This window comes from Lytechinus pictus, chromosome 1, assembly GCF_037042905.1.
Source record: "Lytechinus pictus isolate F3 Inbred chromosome 1, Lp3.0, whole genome shotgun sequence".
Taxonomy (NCBI): domain Eukaryota; kingdom Metazoa; phylum Echinodermata; class Echinoidea; order Temnopleuroida; family Toxopneustidae; genus Lytechinus; species Lytechinus pictus.
The window spans coordinates 39347630-39363628 of NC_087245.1; the positions used below are offsets into that span (position 1 = coordinate 39347630).

Sequence of the window (15999 nt, forward strand, 5' to 3'; positions counted from 1 at the left end):
AATATAATGAAAGTTCGATTTCAGAGGTGAAATGTGTTTTGTATATTGACTTCTAAACACGATATTTAAACTCCATATTGAAGATATGAAAATCACCTAACAGGCAATGCGAGCGCGAAGCGCGAGCGAAAATTTTATATAGTGACATGAAATATTATTTTTATTTTCCAAGTCTTCCCCTCATCTTATTTTATTCACTCGTCTTCCTCCTCTTCTTTTTTCTCCTCTTTTCCCTCCTTTTCCCCCTTTTTTCTTTCTTTCCTTTTTCCTTTTTTTTGCTCCGCCAATAGGGGGGGGGGGAGGGGCAGGGCCTCTCGCCCCCCTCCCCCTGGATCCGCCTTTGCGTCACTATTTAAAGAATTGAAAGTTATGTACTATTTCGAAAAATTAAAAAATGTTTTTAAAAAGCTCAGCGAGCCCCACCCTTCATATCAACCTCTACACTCAAGAGCAGAGGCTGCCCCTCTTTTTAAACTTCACTTCCCTCGTTTCCTTTTCTCTCCCCTCTCTCCTTCCCTTCTCTCTCCCTCTTCTCTCTCTCCCTCCTCTCTCCCTCTCCCGGTTTCTCTCCCCTTATTTTCCTACTCTCTCTAACTGTGCCCTCTATTTCTTTACTCACTCCCTTTACCTAGACGTGTATTTTAGTATTTTTCCTACTCTCTCTAACTGTGCCCTCTATTTCTTTACTCACTCCCTTTACCTAGACGTGTATTTTAGTATCTCTCTCTCTTCCTTCATTCCCTCTCCCCCTTTCTATTCTGTTTCTTCCTTCCTTTCCGCCCTCCCTGTCACTTCTTTCTTTCTCTCTCTTCCCCTTCCTTTGTTTTCTCCTTTTCTCCCCTCTCTATTTCCCTTATCTCTTTTTCACATTCTTTTTTTTTGGTTCCCCCCTCCCTTTCCCTCCTTCCCTTTTCACGTTCCCTTTCTTTCCCTTCTCCTATTCGCTTCTTTTCCTTCTTTCTGTCTTTCCCATTCCACTTCCTTTTCTCTCCCTCTCTCCCTTCTTTTCTATCTTATTCTTTTTTTTTTTTTTTTGGGGGGGGGGGGCAGAAAGGGCGTGTAGGCAAGGCCCCTAAGCTCCCATGGATCCACGCCTGGCCTCACACACCCCTTACATCAACACGACGTCATCCTCCGCCCTATTATTAGCGAGCTTTCGCATTTGCATTGGGGGACGTATTCTGCAACACAGTAAATCTGTTGAAAATGCCCATCAAATCACAATGAACAGCCGAGTGGCCTTTGTCGAAAATTGGTGAACCGAGACAGGTGAAGTTGTTTCGGATCTGACAATTTTTTTTCTTCAAATACGCGGTTTATCCAGAGTCATGGACGACACTGCTGTTTTCATTCTCCGATTTTTTAGAAAGACTGCTTTTCGTCATGAAGGGTTTTTGACAATAGATTCTCTACGTTCCAGAAAGCGTCTGCATGGTGGATAGGAAAACTCCTTTCTATATTCCTCACTCGGCCTTTTAACAAACCACTCATCATCACTATAGCATGCAGAGAACTATACTGAATGATGGATTTAAAAAAAGATGCATTTTCTTAAATTAGATTCACAACATCTAAACATTAAATTTTAGATTAAGTGATCATAATTTGGTTCAATGAAGTACTTTTGCAGTCCCAAATAGTTGAATTACACTTGGCCGATAGCTTTTTACTTGGGATCTCATTTAATTATTTTAATAATTGAAATTAAAATTGCAATATTCATGTTTCCCAATTTACTAATCCGGTGACAAAAAAATCCAATGGTAAAATACAAAAAATAATAATGATTATGCAACTAGCATTTATTATTATCCAGCTCTAGTATATACGGCTACCCATACACCCGGGTCCCGGACACAAAGGATAATTGCGTTTAATTTTCACGATTGATTGTACATTGCAGTCAATGCAATCAATAGTTAATACATTCTTCTATGATGATTGCTAAGCTTTGAGTTACGGGCACCTGGATGTAGAGTGGCAAATGGAGATAAGTGCCTTGGCAAAGGAAACGAGTAATGCGGTGGGATTTGATATATACCCGGACCTCGGGTTCAAAATATGAAGACTTAACCACTGAGCCACAGCACTTCTATACCTCTGGGTACTTAGCCCCATGAAACACTGGTTAACTCTGCACATGAGAGGTATGGTTTGACTTTAAAATAAACCCTTTTTCACAAATATGCATGTCATGGACTAAAAATACCCTGTTCATGTGAAAATTCATGGTTTAACATCATTGAGACCATCTAGGCCCCGTCTTACCAAGAGTAGCGATTGATCCGATCAACCACAACTATGGACGGCCAGCAACATAAACACCTAAAATTTTTAGATAGATGTATAAGCATACATTCATCATTCTCTTGGAAATTCAGTGTGATTCTCTTTGTGTACTAAGGAGATTGTGCAAATTTCCTGCAGAAAAAATGGATGGATTTCCATACAGTTGAATTTGATTGGATCTATCGTAACTCTTTGTAAGACGGGGCCAAAATCTGAACTAAAGACCTACCATTTGCAGCCAATTAGTGAATAATATGTGACATATTGGGGAGCCGGTGTCTTTGAATGTTTTTCACAGATAAAACTAATAGTGCATTTTACACAAATGCTGTTCATCATCATTGACATGAATTTCCAGTGTGCTGTTTTGTTTTGGCAGTCACGGATGTGCGAAGCAAGGAAGTTGAATACCTCTTAACAATAAGAGAGATTAAAGTGTTATTTTTTCCTGATCAAAGAAATTACGTGTTATTTTGCAGTCAATTAATCTCAAACTTTGCAATTCTGTGAAGTATCCTGAAGGCCATGATTTGCCACTGTAAGAAGTCAGAAATTGTTTTTTAAATAAATGAATTTTAATTCAGTGAAACCAACATATCTCTACATCTGGACAGATATGCTAGAATTCTGTGGTTATGTATCCGTTCATAAATTACAAAAATAAATAAGTCCATAGACTCTTTATTGATTATGACAGTTATTTTTTTCCATTCATACTATGGATGGTTTATAGGCATAATTTTGTTATGGTATTACTACACGATTGCGAATTCTTGAAAAAAAAAATATTTAAGCATGGAGCAAATAGGAGAAAAGCTTGTTTGAAAAGTCACATCCGAATTGCCAATTTGCGTTGCACTGATTGAAATTCGAGAACACATAATTCACTTTGAAATATAAATTTTAAAATATAAGGAAAATTAAAGTTGTTTCCCGAACCGTTCGTCTTATTAAGCTGCTGACTGCTGTAGCGATCTTCTAAAGCCAGATTCGTAATCGGGATTGCTTTTTTTATGTTCAACTAAACTGAAAGCACGTTATAGTAGCAACTGGCATCTTAACAACAAATACTCACATCATAACATACGTCGATATTTCCTTCCTTTCCGTTTGGCGATTAACTGACCCCTATCTGGATTATAACGGTGGTTATATCATGATTATGCACTGTAGACCAAAATACTATTCAACTTGGTTTACTTATTCAAACACATTTCAACAGTCAGAGATCATATTAAATGACACAACACATAAGTATGATGACATCATAATAAAACCCTTCACAAAATTAAACAATTTGAGTTGAGACGTTTCAGGGGAAAGATTCCATCACACTGGCCTCCAGTTATGATGAATGAATTTATGCAATTTCTTTGCTTCAAGACCGCTAAGACCAAGGTCTGATTTCAGCATGTCTTCGGACAGATCTGACGCCATCTCACCATCGATCTTGTTGTCCCTGATCTGTCCTTTATATTTATCAAGGCTTAAGAATTCCAAGGCTTTGCATATATCATCAATCGTCAGGCCACGAAGGTCCTCAGGAAAGTCTTGAATGGTCGCAAACCGAGCGGGGTCTGAAGCGCTAACGACTCGGGCTTGACTGATCTTAGTCGAAACGTGTGGAACTACTGGATGGTTGAGGGCGGGCTCACGCGGTGATACAACTGGTTTGTTCGGTGAGATTGGTGGTTTCTGTCCTGCAGGTAGAGCTGGCTTTGGTTTAACTGGAATCGGTGGTGGGGATTTCTTAGTGGGCTTGTTGACCTCCTGATCAAGAGGTTGAGCGTTTGTTGATGAGAGACTGTGATCGTAACTTAGACCAGGAGTACGACGTGTGGGAATGCGAGGCCTTTGTCGAACGGGTTCTGGAGGGGTATCGACAAAGACGGATTCGTTGTTTTCTGACTCTGCAGAATAGGTTGAGCCATCACCTGGCGAACGAGGTCTCCTGACCTCATCTAAAACATCACCATCTCCTTCTCCTCTCGCGTCCACTGACTCAACGTCACGGTCATCATCATCGTCATCATCGTCATCATCATCGTCGTCGTCGTTCTCAACGTCTTTATCATCGTTATCATCCTGATCATCGCCATCGTTGGTACCACCGGCACCATCAACCTCATCACCTTCGAACGTGGCTCCATCCGGGATGATCTGTGATCGCCTCTGCTCCTGCTCTTCTTCGTCCTCTCTCGCAAGCATGGCGAGTAACATCCGCCGGTGCCGAGCAACCCGAACCTCTTCTTCCGTCAGTTCGGATTCATTCTTGTCCTGTAGATCGGTGAGGATATCCTTTACTGCGCGTTTAGGTTCCTCTGGCTCGGGATCGGCTTCCGGAGTGTTGAACGTGCTCTGCAACAGAAGTGAAACGGTAAAATCTTGATATCATTGGGGAGAACAATATATATTAAAGAGTTTTTAGACAGAGGAAGAGATGAAGCATAAGCAGCGATTTAGTGGAATATTACGGTCTGTGGGGACGAGACAATCGTCTCCCGGGATCGTCTCCCATAGGCTACTGTACAAACTTTGAAAATAGAAGAGGGACACGTCCCGAAGGATCACCGTCAGTGGATGAAAGTAATGCTACACGCACATCACCAATGTATGCTATATGAAAATAGCGTAATGACTTTTATTAGTCTATTTGGGCTCACCGGTGTAACTGTGGCCTTATGGACGATGGACCTGTTTCATAAAGACTTTTAAAGATGCAAGATTTCTATAACAATTTTCCTATCGGCCAATTTAATTGAATGATTTATTAAACTGTTAATGACAATTTGTAATTATATCAAGTTTATGAAACGGACACCTGATCAAGACATCGACCTTAAGACCTTCTTTGGCATGTATATACCTATATTGTTCTACGGATATGTGAATGGGATAACACTTCTTACTTCATTTCCAGACGAAAATAACCTATACGTCACTGACTAGGCTAACGTGAGATTAATTGACCTACCATGTTTGGATTCCGTCCTCCTGATGACGTAGAGGGCGTCCTAGAAGGTGTCCTTGTTTTGGTACTGGATGGCCTTTGCTTGATGATGCTCCCGATGGACACGATCTTGCTCGGTGCTTGCTCCTCGTACGGACATGCTGCCTTCGCCTTGGATTTCTTCGTTTTCTCAGAAAACTCGTAGATTTGAATATCTTAAAAGAAAAATGAAAGGGAATACGAATCGTGACTACTAGTACTGTCAGTAAACGTATTATAGGTGTGTTATCACAACTCATCGGCTTTCAATAACTCTCAATGTCAGCACTTTGTAGATTGTCAAGCCCGTCTTACACTATGCGATTCGGTGCGAGCCGAATTTCAAATTAATTGTGATAACATTTGATATGGATATTCCAACTAATAAATTATTACGGATCAGAGTTCAGAATAGTGGTAGGACTACCAGTTAGAGCCCCCCTGAATGAATAAAAACAAATTCAATTCCAAATCGTAATGACGTCATCATCGGCTGCGACTTGAAGCCGATTTGGACTTTACTCCGACCATAGGGCTTGTCGCAAAGTAAAAATATGATTTTAGTTTTCCTAACAATATGCCAAACTTAAAATAAAATAATAATACTTCTTGGAACTTCCATATGTAATGCAAAATGCGATTTCTTGAAAAATCGCGTCGCATCGGATCCCATAGTGAGATACGGGGATTAGTTGAATGGACGTATTATGGCTTTTTGAGACCAACTTAGTCTCTTCAGTTGATGGGTGATTTACAGGGGCGGATCTAGCCTTCGCCAATATGGAAGGGGGACGCGGCCCCCCCCCCCCCCCACACGGATCCGCCTATGGGTTTATCAAAAGAATATGTTACAAAATGTTATAATTTCTATACCAAGTAAAATATTCTATAAAAATATTCATTGAAAAAACATGGAACACAATATCGAATGTAATTGTTGCTTAAATAATTTGATGTCCAACCTTTCAGATACTTTTATTAAATGGGTTGTCTTTTCCTGGTTACTGATGATCAGTTTCCGTCAATTCATTTCACCATTTTACCGAAAAAAGTTGGACGTATTCATGGTTTATTTATAAAAAAAAAAAAAATACACATACGGCAGCCAATGGTTGAAATGTACGTGTTTACAAATGGTATCTGTACCCTTTATTCAGATTAATTTACTCAGTCATGTGTAGTGTCAATAAGGGCAATAAAACGTCAATGTATAATGCGCTATATAAATGTAACATGTATTGTATATTGTAATGGTACTGTCCTTTCTTGGTAAACTGAACACGCAATATCCAATCATCTTTTTTTATATTTGCTCTCAAAATTTGAGTTACCTGTAACAAAGCAGTTCAAAGTTCAAAGCTATTTGGTATTGATAATGATAATAATCTAGTCAGCTGCTAATATCTAAGTCGCGGCGAAATTGTTGCAAGGTCTCTATGCAATCGTAACGACTTTGTAGAGACATCGCGGAGACATCTCAGCAGTCGGAGATGTAATTAGTCTCCGCGACTTCTCTGCAACCGATGGGGATGTCTTGGATACGTCGAGGAGACATTGCGAAGACTAGACAATGTCTCGGATAAGTCGAGCATGTTCGAATATCATGCGACTCCTCGGAGACTCCATAGTATTTAGGAGGTGTCTCGGAGACGTCGCGGTGACGTCTCTGTAACTAGCCAAATCAGGAGTCGCAAACTAGTCGTAAAGTAGTCGCAAGCCCAGTGAGATATACCCAAAAGAGTGATAGGAACAAGTGAAATGGTCATACCTGATTTACCCCTGTACATGTTCAAGTTGACCTTCTTGTTGATGTCGCGTGTCATGGCGTCCATGTAGTCGTCCCAATATGCATCTGGTTCACAAGCCAATTTGGTTGCTATGACAACCTCGACATCCATGTAGGCAGGCAGGAACACCACTTTGAGCGTTATATCACCTGTAAATTGGAAAGAGTAATAATGATTATATTACTGGTTGGGATTATATAGCGCTTTTTGCCAGAGGATAATAATACTAGTAATAATAGCTGTATTTACAAAGCGCCTTTTGCCTGAGGATACAAAGCGCTGCTATTATTACCCCAGCTTTAGCTCGAGCTACCATCACTGGCGGTCAGTGCATGCAAGGAATTAATCCTGCCGGGTACCCATTCACCTCACCTGGGTCGAGTGCAGCACAGAGCGGATAAATTTCTTGCTGAAGGAAAACACGCCATGGTTAGGATTCGAACCCACGACCCTCTGTTTGAAAGGCCAGAGTCAGAACCACTAGACCACGACGCGCCCGCAAAGCTTAACTTTTTATTACCTCGGATTTAGCTCGAGCTACTACTTCATCTTTCATGACAGAACAAGGAAGGGGATAAGCGTCTTACCGTCAGTTATCCTGTTTGCCTTGAAGATCCTGACCCGGGTCACTTCCTTGGTCTTGAAGTCGCCCTCTATCAGTGGTCCAGAATGCTCCTCGCCCGTAATCTTAATCTGCATGTCATCCTTCTTAGCGAAACAGAACTTCTTGGGAAGTTTCTCCGCTTCCACGATCTCGCTCATGTACATCGATTTGCGCTTTTCTGTTTGTGGTATTACAAAAAACAATATAAACAATTACTATACTCTAATAGGCAGCCACCCCAAATCACCAATAAGTCGCCAGGGAAGGTTCTCACTATAAATAGCCAAAAAATGTAATTTGGTCTTCAAAAAGCAAAAATATGAAAGTTAGCTTATCTGAAGGAGTATTTATTCTTCTTTATACTGTAAAAAAATTCAAAGTTGTAAGGTTGATTAGAAAACAGGGTACAAGAGTTTCTTTGACACACGTTTTTGTAGAATGCATAGAAGTTTCATTGAAATTGCATGGTGTGAACATCTCATGCTTGAGCGAACCTGAACTTCAAACGATTTCACCTTATTTTCTGAAGCTCTTGTTGTTTCTTCTGCATTCAATCAAGTATTTGAGTGAGTTATTGTTGATCAATTTTTACAAATTATAAATCATTTCAAAGTTAAGGATGTGCTTTTTTCAAACTAAGAAGAAATATCGTAATTCATTTTGGGACACTTATTTTTTATTTATATTTTTTTTGGGGGGGTGGTGGGCTCGTCACCTACAAAACCTGACAGCAATGTAAATTCTTGCCATGAATCACAAACTGGATTCATCATGCAATGACGGAACGAGGCAGTAGGGTTTGAGGGGCATGATAATATGGCACATGGGGAGAATTTTTCATTTTTTTTCAGTTCATTTATTGATTTATTCAAGTCCCGAGCCCCCATCTATATGCCAATGCATTTATGAACTAGTATCCAAGTTTTGTGATGATGGGGGCCAAACTCGCATCAAATTGAATCATGACGACATAAAGGTAGCCTTTTAGATACCTACATTATTGTTTCATTGGAGATATTGGAGGCATAAAAACACACGTTTCATTCTTTTATTTTCATTTTATTTTATCTCCGTTTTTTTTTCATGGAGGTGTATTCCTTTTTTTTTTTTGGGGGGGGGGGGGGTGACCCGAGCCCCCACCTATATGCCAATGAATTTATGAACTAGTATCCAAAATCCAAAAACTAATTATTCATAGACCATAAATTCTGTCTGAGCGTTGTTAATTCGACCTGCCTAGACAAACTTTGAGATCAAAGGGCCGGGTTGTCATGCAGTCTTGGTGCTTTCCCCACGTTTCATTAATGGGGTATCTCTAATTGGAATACTACATCGATATATTGTGTTTGCCTTGGACTTTGATATCAAGTAATCATTCGTAAATGACACTGTATTAAAAGTATTCTCATGTGGCAGTAATGAGTGATGATCGAGTGGCAATTAAATGGTCGTTTTGCAATAGATGATTGACGCGATGCTGTTCCATGACATCTGCTCCGGTGACAATTGCTCCGATGGACAATCTGCACGTTAAGCCATGCAAACATAAATCTTAACCTCCAAAACTAAATAAACCACAGTCCGTATCTTTACATTATTCTGAACCTACTCCATTACGATCCTAACTCTAAGACCGGAGCAAATGTCGCCGGAGAAAATGTCGTGTCATCAGCGATGCGCATATAGGCTCACCTTTCTTGCTTTTGACGTCAAACTTAGCACCAATATGAACGGGGAAGCTCCAGTGCCTTCCTTTGGAGTCGGTCGCAATCACTCTCCTCTGCCTCTCCTCCCCATCTATTCGTAGAATCTGAAGAAGAGATGATAAAACAAATATTGATCGAGCTTGTCACGTGAAGAGTCACGTGATCATCACGTTAATTGGGATTATGTAATATCGATTTATTTTCATTGCAGAAAATTTCTATTCGTGTTCCATATGATGGCAATATTCATTGGTTCATTAGTTTTTCACCCTGATTTTTTCTCTCTTTAATGTCCATTGGCTTTTCTCTCTTATTTTGTAATTCATTAGACTATGATATTTCGTCCTATGCGATACCGTTTCTTTCAATAATATTGCATGATTTGCATAATTAATTCAAGTAATTGGTTCAAATGATTTTTACACTTGTTACTATGTGAATTGTACTGTATGGATGTAATTTTAGAGAATTAATAAGAACAATAAAATATCTTTTTCAAAATGTGTGAAGGGCTGATTTTTCGTATCACCGAATCCGTTGGTCTCATATCCATTTTATTTTCATTCATTTTGCACAATTTAACACTAAGTCCAAATAGACCAAACGGTATATGGACTAAATGGATATTGGACCAGCTGGTTATTAGATGGAATGGCATTAGACTAAATGAAAGTAGACCATGTGGTGAGTGGACGAACTTATGGTGGACGAACTTATGGTAGACCAAATGATAGTAGACGAGATGGCAATTGGACGAATTGGCAGTACTATCATCACAATCCCACTATCCCAGTATCAACATTGTTACCTCATTCGAAAATTTATCATTGTGCCTCTTATCGTCAGAGCTATTTCCCACATTAATGAAGAAAGGGAACAAGAAGTGTTAGTTCAAGCTACACCATCACCACCACCACCACCACCATCATCATCACCACCACCATCATCATCGTCACCATCATCATCATCATCATCATCGTCATCATCATCATCATCACCACCATCATCATCGTCACCACCATCATCATCATCACTATCATCATCACTATCATCATCATCATCATCACTAAACAACTATGCACCACCACTATTACATCTCCTTCCGCAAGTTTCTGTGTTCCTTATCATTACATTCATTTACCACCTTTATGAATAGGAACTCGAATTATAACAATACAAGCAACATCAACATCACCACCACCACCGCAACCACCATCGTTATTATTACCTCTCCTTTCGCAAACTTTTCCTTGTGCTCCATATCATCAGATCCCTTGACAACCCTGATAAGGAGAGGGAACCCGAAGTAGGCTGGTAGCTCCTGGAGTCTGAACGTTTTATCCGTCCACATGACCTCCCGGACCCTCTTATAGTCTACCTCCTCCATCGTTGCCCCAGGTATACCCGACCTTTCACTTTCCTCCAATTCTATTCCAACCAGTTTTCCACGACGAGGTTGCCAATAATTTTCTACGAGCGATAAGGTGTTGGCTCCCCAGCTGAATTTTCACAGGTTAATCATAGCGTCTCAAGTATCAATCGTTGATAAAAAAAAATCTGTTAAAAAGAAATTTAATTTCATGAAATAATTACAGTTCCATTAAGTATTTTGCCCATCAATAGTATTTCAGACCAATGTTACATAATATAAGAATCACATAAAATATAAACTCAAAGTTTATCATTTAAGAATGCATTTACATTGCAACATTCATCAGATTTGCAGAGAAATACAGAAAATACACTTTGGAAAGGTCCTTGCAACTAAAAAAAAAGGAACATGGATATATTTTTTTCATGTATGTTCTTGGGCTTCGGCCTGTTCTAAATGGTAGCATTTTTTTTAAATTAAATATTACGCTTGAGACTCGCAAAAATTGGTTTGCGTCAAAATGCTGATTTTCCTGCCGTATCAAGGAAAAGGTGAAGAAACGAACCGACCCTACTGAACACCCTACCACTCATATAATTTAAAGAGAATATCCAGTGTAACCATATTATCAAAGTCCACATTTTTATCCTTCTGGACATACATGTATATTTGTCCGTTGTTATGGTAACGATTGTTTACCTTTGCCAATGGAATGCATTAATTGGTCACCGTTAGACAAATAACAGTAGTTAGCTGATGATATCAGCTTAACATGTACAGATAGGTCAGGTAAATCGAGGTAAATAGATCCATGTTTGAGTTAATGTCTAGGATATGTGATGTACAGTGGCATACCGATTCAAAACGTGATTACCGGTACTCAAATAGATTTTCATTACTGACATCTTTATCAGTTACTGAAAGAGCTGGCATGATTGTCATTGCAAGTAATATCGATCTTTTTCTCTTCATTAGTATGAAATGAAATAAAAAAAATCACGAAATACATGTTTACGGGTTGCTTGTTCAATAAACAACTGAAACCGCAATCTCAAAACTGAAACCCAAGCACTATATAGATGAGTCATGCATGATGTGCACCTGTGTTTTTTTAAAACCAATTCTTACTTTTATTCATACTTGCTGATTATTGATAATGGCAAAAACAGTTATTTTTATTATTCGGAGAGAACTGGGAAAATAACAAAGATATGGAAACCACTAGATTTCGACATATTTGTCGTTAACTGTCGAATTGATCACGTTCGTACAATTGTTACCCTTTATAAGAGAGAGAGAGAGAGGGGGAGGGGGAGGGGGGTAATAATTCTCAAAGCATTAATAATAAATCATTAAGTGATTAAATTTTGGTATGCATTGTATGCATACAGGAAAAGGTATTTATACACTCTATGAACGCGAATATCTTGATCCCTGATCCAAGATATTTGTTTAAAATGTAATTATATCTGGAATTCCGGTGTCGGAATTCATAAATACGAATGAATCATATTCAAGAACAATTAGATATCGTTGCATAAAAATGTTTTGTAACATTGCAGAGATTAATAACGTGAAAGGGGTTCAGCTTGGGCCGGGTTCTGGCTGACGTGCCACATATATCCTCTGATCCAATTCAATAATTACTTTATTCCCACTGAAAAACACCAACTTATCACTGCATGCCTCGCTGAAAATAGCTTTATGCAGATTGCTGGTAACTTTGTATATTGCATATTTTTATGATTCATAAATAAGAATTCAAATAAACAAACTATTATTATTATTGTTATAATAATAATTATTATTATAACAAACGGACAAACATACTAAATATATGTTTTGCTCTGTAGGTCTTTTTGGCAACCTTATGAACGCATAATAATTCATATCATTTTGATGACATATTAATTTCAACGCTTAATTTGAACTCATATCATTTGGATAGTTCTTTATTAATTTAATCTCATATTAATTTCAGATTCATTAATTTATTGTCCTCACTGGATATTCAATCTGTTGGCATTACAAAATATACATACATTATTTACATAGATTATACTGCACAACAATTCAATTAATATACATGTATATGCACACCATAGATATTCGCATAAACAAACAAATAAAAAAAAAGGAACTAATTTCGTTTTGTTAATAAACGCGTAGTATATTTCATGGATTGGTGTCTCCATGGCAATTTAAAAGTTATATCTATTAAACAGCTATACCAGACTCATCCCAAAGGGTAGCCCCAAAAACAAAGCGTGAACTAACAATAAAATTCCTGATGACGTCATCGCTTCTTAGAAAGTCCTGCTTGTTAAACCAGGAAGTACTATTGAGGAGAACGTTATTTTTCTATCAAAAATATTTGAAAGAATCCCTGGAAGTGGATGAACAACAACAAGAAGAAAAAAAAATACGTGGATGACGAAAAGGGGAACAATGTAAAGTTAGGATTTTCTTGACAAGGGGTCGTGCGTCGTGGTCATGAACAATGCACGGGAGCGTTTCATGAAAGGTGTTGTCAATGGGTTTCACTGCTTAATTTGCTGTCAACCAATCAGATGCAAGGATGTACAGTAGCTTATCACATCTGTCATTGACAATCACTGGCAAAACTTTTTATGAAACGCTCCCCTAGATCCCCACATTTCTATAAAGACCAAGGTCCGGACCAAGGGTTACTTTCTTTAACGTATACCAAGCATGGACTAGCTCTATGCGTATACGATGCCCGGTAAATATAGCACGCAGGCGAAACATGCGTCAAATTGGGTATTCATTGGAAATAATTACTAATTAGCTATAAGGTTGGACAGTGTGGGTTAATTGTTAATTGTTGCTAAGCTTCATGTATGTAAGGGGTAAAATACAATATCGGCTTAATTATTACACGGTAAAATAAAGAGTTAGGGTGAAATGTGGAAACATAATGGGTAGATTTATATAGTTCTCAGGTTGAGAGATTAATATCTGACATAATTATATGTTTAATTGTTTAGTTGCTGATACTTCCACAAATCCAAGTTTTTTTTTTAAATGGCCTATTATTTATATGCATTCATTCCATAGACAAGTCAATGTTGCATGTCATCTAATTTGTATTCATATACCAAAAAACCAAACAAAAGAAGCATGGTAAAACAAGTTATGTATAACAAAATATTAAATTCAAGTGATTTTAAATGAAATATTACAATATAAAATTATACAAAATTAATAAACATAAAACTGACATTTTAATAATACTGACAACCATTATTATAATAATAATTATTGTTATTATTATAATGTAATCATAATAAGAATAAAAACTTATTACCATTATCATGATCATGATGATGATAATATTATTATTATTGTTATTATTTCTATTATTGCTTTTATTGTTATTATTATTACTATCATTATTATTAATATTATTATCCTCATCATTATTAGTATATTATTGTCATTAACATATTATTATTAGTATCATTATTATCATCATTATCGTTATCCCTACGGTAAGTACTGTTGCTATCAAATATTACTCTCATCAAAAATTTATATAGGAGCAAGTATTTTGATCATGTATGGATGTAATGCTGAGTCCATCGAATGCTTATTTACTAAATTGCATCTTAATCATCAATGATTACATCTTTTTCCTTCTCACAGGTATTGATGAGATAGTTGGTTTTGTAATTTACACAATATGGCTTGGGGGATTGATATTCCAGTCATTAAATAAATGTAGAAAAATATAACCAATGAACAAAAACATATCCCACGAAAGCAGGTTTCCCAAACTAGTATCGGCAGAATTGTAACACGCATCTATATTCGTATACATAATTCGCCTTCCTAAAACCACCCACCACAATATATAGTTTTACTAGAAAATGGAATATATTCGACAGTGATTCTCTCGTGTTATAATGTACCTAAAGCAAATCTGATTTTTCACGTCAATAATGGAACGCTATATACCGAAATATAGTCAAGTTATATGTTAAGTTTTTAAATTAGATTCAGTTTTTCAAAATGAATGAAACGAACATATACTTACTTACTTTAGTGGCCTCACCGATGTTGAACAGACGCACTCCTCCAAATCTGGCGACGTTTATACCGTCACTTCTGTCCTAAACTTTCAGTAGATTCAGGAGTTCTGATCTCTTGAAGAGAAAGTTAAGCAGCCACTTCCATTGTCGAAGCTTACTTCCGCATCCTTCAGTGACAAAAAACAACGGATCCCCCTCCAAGAAAGGGAAATCCCTGTGCTCGAAAAAAAAATTGAATGAGACCTACGTCAATATAATTGGTACAGTAGTGTACTATTCCAGTGCAGTGGTAAAAGAGCTCGCACACACAGTATGGAGTACACAACAATAAGCATGCGTGCAACCCAACAACCCGAGCGCTCAACCATAATAAGAAGAAAAGACACGACACTGCTATATAAAAGAGGGAAGTGTCATTCAAAAAAATATAATATTCAGGGGACAGTCCAAAGGTCTTTTACAATCAATTCAGTAAAGCCACTGAGTATAAAAGCGAGCGACCCCCCCCCCCATCAGTAAGCTTGTTTGAAATTCGGTAACATCTCGTGATTGTTTGAGGGCGGCACTAAGATGAAGGAGAAGAGGAGGAGAAGATGAAGAAGAAGAAGAGGAAGGAGAAGAAGAAGAAGAAAAAGAAGGAGGAGGAGGAGAAAAAGAGGAAGGAGGAGAAGAAGGATGAGGAGGAGGAAAAGAAGAAGAAAAAGAAGGAAGAAAGAAGAAGAAGGAGGAGGAGAAGAAGAAGATAAAGAAGAAAGAGGAGAAGAAGAAGAAAAAGAAGAAGGAGAAGAAGAAGAAGAGGAGGAGGAGAAGACGAAGAGCAATTCCCTAAAAAATTCAAACATTGAAGGTGGACTTTGTCGCCACCCAAATTTGCAAGTAGAAAAAAGATGTGGAAGATATTTACATGCATATTTTGATTTTGGATTCTATAATCTGTATTGGCGTAAATCCGGTCCGAGCAGGGGGGGGGGGGGGGGGGGGTGATAGCAATATATTGATCTGAAAATTCAAAATTTAAGGTACACCCCAACACCAAGGGCTTTGTATACGGGGGTACATGACCAAATATATATTACAACCATCTTTCAGCTAAAGGTCTGTAAAGTAATGATTTAAGGTAATATCAATAATATGCGAGCGAGCGAGCAACTTTTCAGTAGTTGGAAGACAAAATGATGTCCAAAAACCCTCTTTCAAGGG

The 15999-nt window shown here is 38.0% G+C and overlaps 1 protein-coding gene across 2 annotated transcripts; it reads right to left on the reverse strand.

Annotated features, from left to right (window-relative positions):
• Positions 1-1778: 1778 nt before the first annotated feature.
• LOC129267012 (uncharacterized) lies at positions 1779-15177 on the reverse strand. Of its 2 annotated transcripts, none has more exons than XM_064102627.1 (7): positions 14805-15177; positions 10604-10932; positions 9362-9479; positions 7653-7847; positions 7047-7214; positions 5264-5454; positions 1779-4647 (listed from the first exon to the last, which is right to left on the reverse strand). In XM_064102627.1, exons 2-7 carry the CDS (start codon positions 10760-10762, stop codon positions 3619-3621), a joined length of 1860 nt encoding a protein of 619 aa, XP_063958697.1. In that variant the 5' UTR covers positions 10763-10932; positions 14805-15177; the 3' UTR covers positions 1779-3618. The 2 variants fall into 2 exon arrangements, with proteins under 2 accessions (XP_063958697.1, XP_063958702.1); XM_064102632.1 differs by having other exon boundaries at positions 14809-15101.
• Between the last annotated feature and the right edge of the window lie 822 nt (positions 15178-15999).